The following is a 7,115-nucleotide window of genomic DNA, read 5'->3' as shown; positions in this document are numbered from 1 at the left end:
TATATATATATATATATATATATATATATATAGACACACACACACACACATATATATATATATCTATATATATATATATACACACACACACACACACACACGTCATAAATCATTTCCAGGATGATCCGTAGCTCTACGAAAGACGTTCGTTCACACCAAAAAATACATTTAAAGATAAGTACGGATATATATCGTTATGTAAACAAAAAAAAATGCGCGTTGCATCAATTGTGTGCCTTATTCTGTGGCGGCCGTTTTTGTAACTATTTCAGAGCACTCTCCTTGATAATAGTCAGTAGCGAGAACGCGAGATGCGATTAAAACTTGTTAAAACTGATGAAGAACGAAAGATGAAGATTGAGAGGAGAAAAGATTTTGCGGGCGGCTCGCCCGCACGCCGCGATAATGATCCTTATCGAGGCATGCACACTCAAAACAAAAGAAAACAACTCATTCAATTCCTTTTCACGAGATTATACCAACCTGTATTCATCATCGGACACATATGTACAACCGGCATGCGATTATTCATAAAGACATTAAAGCGTTGCATCTTACACGAGTCATATTACTGTACAATTATCTTAGTTGAAGTTAACACGTACGGAATAAGTGTACTTGAATTTTGTTGTGTTTTTGCTTATAAAAATATGAATAAAATGTTTCAATTAAATCGACGGTACTCTTTCGCTTGCGACTCATGCTCAGGTGCGTAAACGCCAAGGATAAAGATATATGTGGCAAAATTGTTACTATTTGGTTAATTGGCTATTAATTAGGTAACAGAAATATTTCTTATTTTGTAAATCGGATCAATAATTCAAGACAATATGTATATATATACAGCGCGTGAGACAATATTAAATCTCAAGAGAGATTATCTTCAAAAAGTAAAAATATTTTATTGACGATCAGATGAAGATGGAAAAAATTTATATTTGCAGAAAGTGTGCGAAGTGATTACCATTTGTATCAATACAGTTTCTATTAGATCAATTTTTCTTCTACTCTTCTATTTCAAAGATATTCAAGATGGTAATAATTTTTGTTTCGCTCTATATATGTCTCAAGATCATCAAGTATGTATATTTTATAAATCTTCAATGCGATAACACAGGAAACATTTTTATCTAACGTTTTGTAGTTCAAACGCAGCGCGTGAAGTCGAGTTCAAAATTGCATACATCGAGCGATCGATAGCATTTACATCGACTAAATTTGAGAATGAGGGCGAGATCACAGACTTCTGCATAACGTATAAAACCCACAGCTCACGTTTGTTTTCATCTTAAAAGTCCGTATCAGGCTACGGATTGGGGATTGAGATTGAATTAAATTTAGCCAATCAGTGTAAAGTTAACTAAACTCAGGTTTAGTGAAATTCAGTGAATTCTATATTGATTGGTCACATTTCAATTCAATCTCAATCTTCAATCCATAGTCATTGATATGGGCTTAGGTTCATTTCCAGATGCTGTATAGCTCATTTCATTGGTTACAAAATGCGACAATGCTTATCATGCGGCGGAAATTCGCGCGGTAGCCAATAAACTTCTGTTAGTTCTCACCGCAAACGGCATGTTGGTTGGCTACTGCGCGAATTTCCGCCGTGCGGCAAGTATTGCCGCATCCTGTGGGCAGAAGCCATTAGGTAACCTGATTGGCCCGCTTGTAATATTCATTCCATAGCTGAAACAGGTTTTATGCATATACAATATACAAGTTTGTCTGGATAGCCTGGATCTATAGTAGATATAGCAAGCCTTAACCCGTCAGTTCCCAATGCACCCTCCAGATGGCACAATATTTTTGACTTATAAACCATCGAAATAACCATAGAGATATAAGAATAGAGGGAACAAGGGATATATGCTACCTGTAAGTGGAAGTGATAGAGGCAAAGAGAGAGATGGATGCCGAATGTCCTATCTGTCTCTTTCTAGTCACGCGCTGGGATTGGCTGCCGCGCCAACGACGATATAGCTATACATTTTTCTCCATCCAATTCAAAGAAACTGTCATTGCTAAAATGATCACTGCAAATATATGCTGTTTTCACTTCAAAATACAAAGGTAGTTGAAGTATATTCAACCATTTACATCTACTTCCTTACATCTACATCCTTCGGTAGCCTACAACATTTAGATATTTTTTTAAATGTAGGAAAAAATAACATATAATTATTTGAGGTTACGTATTTGTACTTTCTTACGAGTGAAAACTGCGGTTACATCCAGGATAAGACTCCGCCTTGCATTTCAAACAATGCCTCATTTTTAAACAAATCGCGTCCAATTATTATTTTGTTAACGTTCGAATATTTAACGAATTTTAATTCTACACACATGTGCACGCATATTTACAAAACGAAATTTTAGTCTGCTTTCTCCCCTCCTGACGTCGCGTGGTCGTCTTGGCGGCTCATTGTAACAACCAATCACAGCGCTCAACTAGAAAGAGACAGATAGGACACTCGGCATCCATCTCTCTCTTTGCCTCTATCACTTCCACTTACAGGCTTGTTCCCTCTATTCTTATATCTCTATGGAAATAACATTGCTAACCTATAACATAGCTCTAAGTGTTCAGTTTAGATACTAGTGACTCTAAAACAAGTTGTCAACACTGAATACAAGCAATACATAAGTGAAAAATAACCTTCCAAACTTTATCATTACCACTTTTCCGAAACATTCAAAACCTATAAATTTGGTTTCCTTAGATTCCCAAACATGAGATTTCTTAAGAGGAAACAGAAATTTGTGGTTTCAATTCATTTGAGAACTGACGAGTTAAAAACGTTGACCAATCGCAATAAACATAGACAGAAGTAAGAATAAAAAATTAACCAATCAAAGTCGGTTATTTTCCTTACATTCCTTATTTCTCATAAATATACTCCTATTGTTCATTGTAGATCATGCATTATGTTTAAAGTTTACTATATTTATTGTAGATACGAGAATAGGCCTTAAGAACCTTATTAGATACGCATTAGAGATTGAGTTGAAATTTGGCCAATCAGAGCAGAGTTCACTAAATTTCAGTGAATTTTGCATTGATTGGCTAAATTTCAATTCAACCTTAATTTCCAGTGCTGACTGATAAAGACTTAAACCCGTATCAGATTATGGATTAAGATTGATATTGGCTATATTTCAATCCAATCTCAATCCTAATTTGTAGTCTGATACAGGCGGTTGCCAAAACTTTCAGTTTCAATTCAGATGTGTTCGGACTCGTTCGGAGCAACGATCGTTCGTAATTGGTATAAACTGCGAAGTCTTTCAAATCACCACGTCAGTTTCTCAAAAACCGTTCACTGGTGTATTAGCTGAATATATGAGTCATGGTATAATTCCACTGCATAAATTACAGAATAAAAAGTAAGTAGACGTAAAAGCGTAGTATAAACTTTTTCCGAAGAAAGATCCCTAGTGTAAGTACGGTGCGACACCATGTAAACATTTCATTAGTCGAAGCGATCGTACGTCCATGTGTTTGTTTCCTACACACAAATTGACGCCAATGCTGAGAAGCAACACTTTTGATCGATCAGTCTTCCGTTTTTCTTCCAAAAATAACGTAACGCGTAACAACAGCAGGTGATTGATCACTACGCGCTACTTCCACGCGTGCCACGTTACGCGTGGTGGCAGCCAAAGCGTTTCGATTTGATTCGATACGATAGATCGCGTGTATCGCAATCAGACGTCTCAAGCACCGGAGCTCGCGAGAGCGAGAAAGACGATCGTAACGGATCGGAGAGAAAGAGAACGAGAGATAGAAAGAGCGACACACGTCGCACACGAGGGTGTGTAGCGGTGTGACAAACTTGTGCACACGCACTACACTCGACGAAGGCTGCGCCGTATGTACGTATACACATGTGCACGCGTACGCACCGTGTGAATAGAGCAGTACCAACGACGTATACGCACGCGATAGGCGATCGTGCGCGCGGGCACGCGCGCGCGCGTTGTGTGCACCCTCTCTTTCCTTTCTATTTGTCTTCTCTTCTCGCTCCCTCTGACCGCGCGCGTGGTGGCGGAGGGAGGCGGCGGGTACAGCGAGGAGGTAGTGGAGCGAGTGCGAAAGACGAGCGAGCGAGCGAGCGCGAGCGCAAGTCAGGAAGCAGAGCGTGAGCGGTAGAGCGGCGGCGAGTGTGTGTCGGCATAGAGCGAGCGAGCGAGCGAGCTAGGCGAGAGCGCGTGCGGTGGTGGTGGTGTGACGACTGGTGCCGTGGACGGACGGACGGACGGGTCGGTCGGTCGGTCGGTCGGCGGTCGGGCCGTGGTGTGTGGAAGGACGAAGGAAGGAAGGAAGAGAAACGAGGAGGAAGTGTGCAAAATTCGCAAGTGCGCGCTGTGCCGGCGACGGTGAGAGAGGAGAGGAATACGTTTGGGGATTTGTGTGAGGGCATAGCTCGCTGGCGGCGATCCGAGGAAGGGAGATTATCGTCGCCGCCGTCGTCTCGAAGGGGTCTCGCGCGCGCCTCCACGGACCAGTGTGTCGTTGGGGATCTCTGTCTGTCTCGTTCTTTTTTCCGTGTTCACTCTCTTTCTCTCTCTCTCTCACACACACTCTTTCCGTCTCCTTTTATCTCTCTTTCTCTCTCTCTCTCTTTTTCTCTCCCCCTCACTCTCCGATCGCCGGGGGGCCTGCCGCCGCGAGGACGTCGAGGGAACGACGACGCGTGGAAGTTTAACCGGGAGAAGAGGAGCGTGTCGCGAGGAGCACAATGTCCGACCGGGAGAGCCTGGACGATCAACCGCAAAGTAAGGAAACAGCCAGGCGAAGAAGCGCCACGACCGTTCGTTCTCTCCCTCTCTTTTTGTGTTACCGTGTCTCTTATTCTCCGTCTCTTTTTCTCCCGCGTACTTGGTCTCACGACCGCTATGCCTCGGCGGCGTCGCGCCGAACGGACGAAACGTGCGCGGATTACGTCGTGAACCGACATCTTTTTTCCCCATGGCCTATCTCCCCCCTCTCTCTCTCTTCTTATTTTCATATCTCTCTCTTTCCGTCTGGTGCTTCGGTGCTTCTTGTGCAACGCAGCGTGCTCGCGCGCGCGTTAAACCCAGAGCAGGATGAGCGATCGCCCGCCTTCTTGGAGCATCGGCAGAGCTAACGCGACGAACCTCCCCCCCCCCTCCCCTCGCTTCCATCATACTCTCGTTATCCATGAAGAGGTTCGAGGAAGTAACTTGCCGCGACGAACCGCCGCGAGAATGCGTACACGCACAAATGCGACTTTCCGCGTCCTCGTGGCCGGTTCTGTCAAGCGCGTGCTGCGACGAGAATCGCTATTTTTCAACGGCACCCAGGATCCAAGATGGCCGGCTGCGTGTCGGTCGAGAGAGGATAGCCCCTCTCGTCCCCCCGTCTCGCTCACATGCTTCGCTCTCTTGCTCCTTTGGCCGCAAGCCTTTGCCTTCCTTCTCCCCTCTCTCGCTCTCTCTTTCCATCTGTGCGTGTGTCTCTTTCGCGCTTTCCTTCTGTCTCTCCTTTGCACGCGCGCTCTTTCTCTTTCTGTCTTTCGCATCGCCGCTCGGCCCTCGTGAGTCGAATATTCGCAACTTCCGACGTTGCCGAGCGTCGCAATGCCGGTTCCTCTATGCGGCGCTCGCTTTTCTTTTTTTTTTCTCTCTCTCTCCTTCTCTTTCCTTTCCCATAAGCCGGTCGTGCGACTGGAGCACGAAATCTCGCTCCCGGTCGTCGCACGAATCCGGTGCGAATAAGCGGGCAGTACTACGTGATAAACGCGGTGGAATCGTCCCAGGCGCTGAGGAGCGCGGGTGTGATGTAATTCAGCTTCGATCTACAGCTATCTACCTAGCTATCTATCTACCTATCTATCTACCCAGCGGCGCGCAAAGCACGCAACGGTTTGTCCATTCGAGTCGTCCACGAATCGCGTAAACTTCACGCGGACGCCCGACGCCTTAGCGTACGAGGTTATGTTACATTTCTAGGCCCGCATTTGTGGCACGCCCCGAATATACGTAACCGCATGTGTTAGGGCATTCATAACGCCGTGTGTTTCACGGGCGAACGGAGGGGATCATCCTTCTCTCTCTTTCTCTCAGCTCGTAACGCCGCGTCTTTTGACCTCGAAACCGAAAGACCAACGAGCGTGACTCCGAATAGATACCGCCATCATCGAACACCGGCCTTTACATTTTTTGTACATACAAAATTTGCACTTCTCTCTTCCCCCTCCCCCACATCTCTCTCTCTCTCTCTCTCTTTATTTCTTTCTTCCCCTCTGTCTCTCGTGAATCTCCTGCAGCGACACGCGGGTATCGCTCCTAACCTCATTTTTCACCTCTTCCCTTATGCCGCGAGTCACACGACATTGACACTCTCTTTCTCTCTCACTCTGTCCTTCGTTCGTCACACATTTTACCGATTAAATTAGACTTAGCCGTTCTAGCGAAGCTAGCGAATATTCGCTAGCATGGATTATTCGCGGCCTGGCACGAGACACTCGCAGAAATCTCGATAAAGTTTACGAAAATTCACGTGAAATCGCGTATCGAAATCTATCGAACATCGGTGAATTCAAATTTTGATACTGTGCATACGTGTCAGTAACTTTTCAACATATTTCTTCTTTCCATGTTTGGACTAATATATTTCGAAGTAGAGAGAGAGAGAGAGAGAGAGAGCGAGCGAGCGAACGAACGTTGTCTTCTCGTGAAGTTGTTTTCACGTTTACTTCATCGACAACAACGAGAACTAGTTGATTAGCATGAGATGTCTTTTCCTGTGACTACAGCGTTGAACATTGAACTCTTCGGTTATATCGGTTTTGGTTCTCTCTTCTAATATATTTCAGTCCTTCGAGCAACAATCTCATTCGTGAGTTACGGCGAAATCTCGTAACTTATCGTCGTAATCCCCCACTCGGGCTCCAAATTCAGTATACTATGCCGGGATTTCAATATTTCAAGTCCATATGTTACTATGTACTTGAGCTAGAAGTTTACTCGTATCGTATTACAGCGAACATTTCGTTCCGTCGATATTCCACCACGGCGACATTTTGCTATATATATTCGGAGAACGGCAGATATATATACGAGTATATATATATATATATATATATATA

At 44.4% G+C, this 7,115-nt stretch overlaps 1 protein-coding gene across 4 annotated transcripts in view; it reads left to right on the top strand.

Annotated features, from left to right (window-relative positions):
• The first annotated feature begins 4,140 nt into the window (after window positions 1-4,140).
• LOC106746233 (transcriptional activator protein Pur-beta) overlaps window positions 4,141-7,115 on the top strand; it is a 26,823-nt gene continuing 23,848 nt past the window's right edge. For 2 of the 4 annotated variants that reach the window (XM_014622565.1, XM_014622564.1), the window contains exon 1: window positions 4,141-4,779. In XM_014622565.1, the coding sequence (XP_014478051.1) occupies window positions 4,743-4,779 (37 nt within the window). In that variant the 5' untranslated portion in view covers window positions 4,141-4,742. The remainder of the gene's footprint in view (window positions 4,780-7,115) is intronic. The other 2 variants (XM_014622568.1, XM_014622566.1) reach the window with 1 other exon arrangement.

Source organism: Dinoponera quadriceps, unplaced genomic scaffold (assembly GCF_001313825.1).
Source record: "Dinoponera quadriceps isolate SergipeBrazil2010 unplaced genomic scaffold, ASM131382v1 scaffold566, whole genome shotgun sequence".
Classification (NCBI taxonomy): Eukaryota; Metazoa; Arthropoda; class Insecta; order Hymenoptera; family Formicidae; genus Dinoponera; species Dinoponera quadriceps.
The sequence above is the reverse complement of the archived record's forward strand: the minus strand, read 5'-3'. Positions and strand labels throughout refer to the sequence as shown.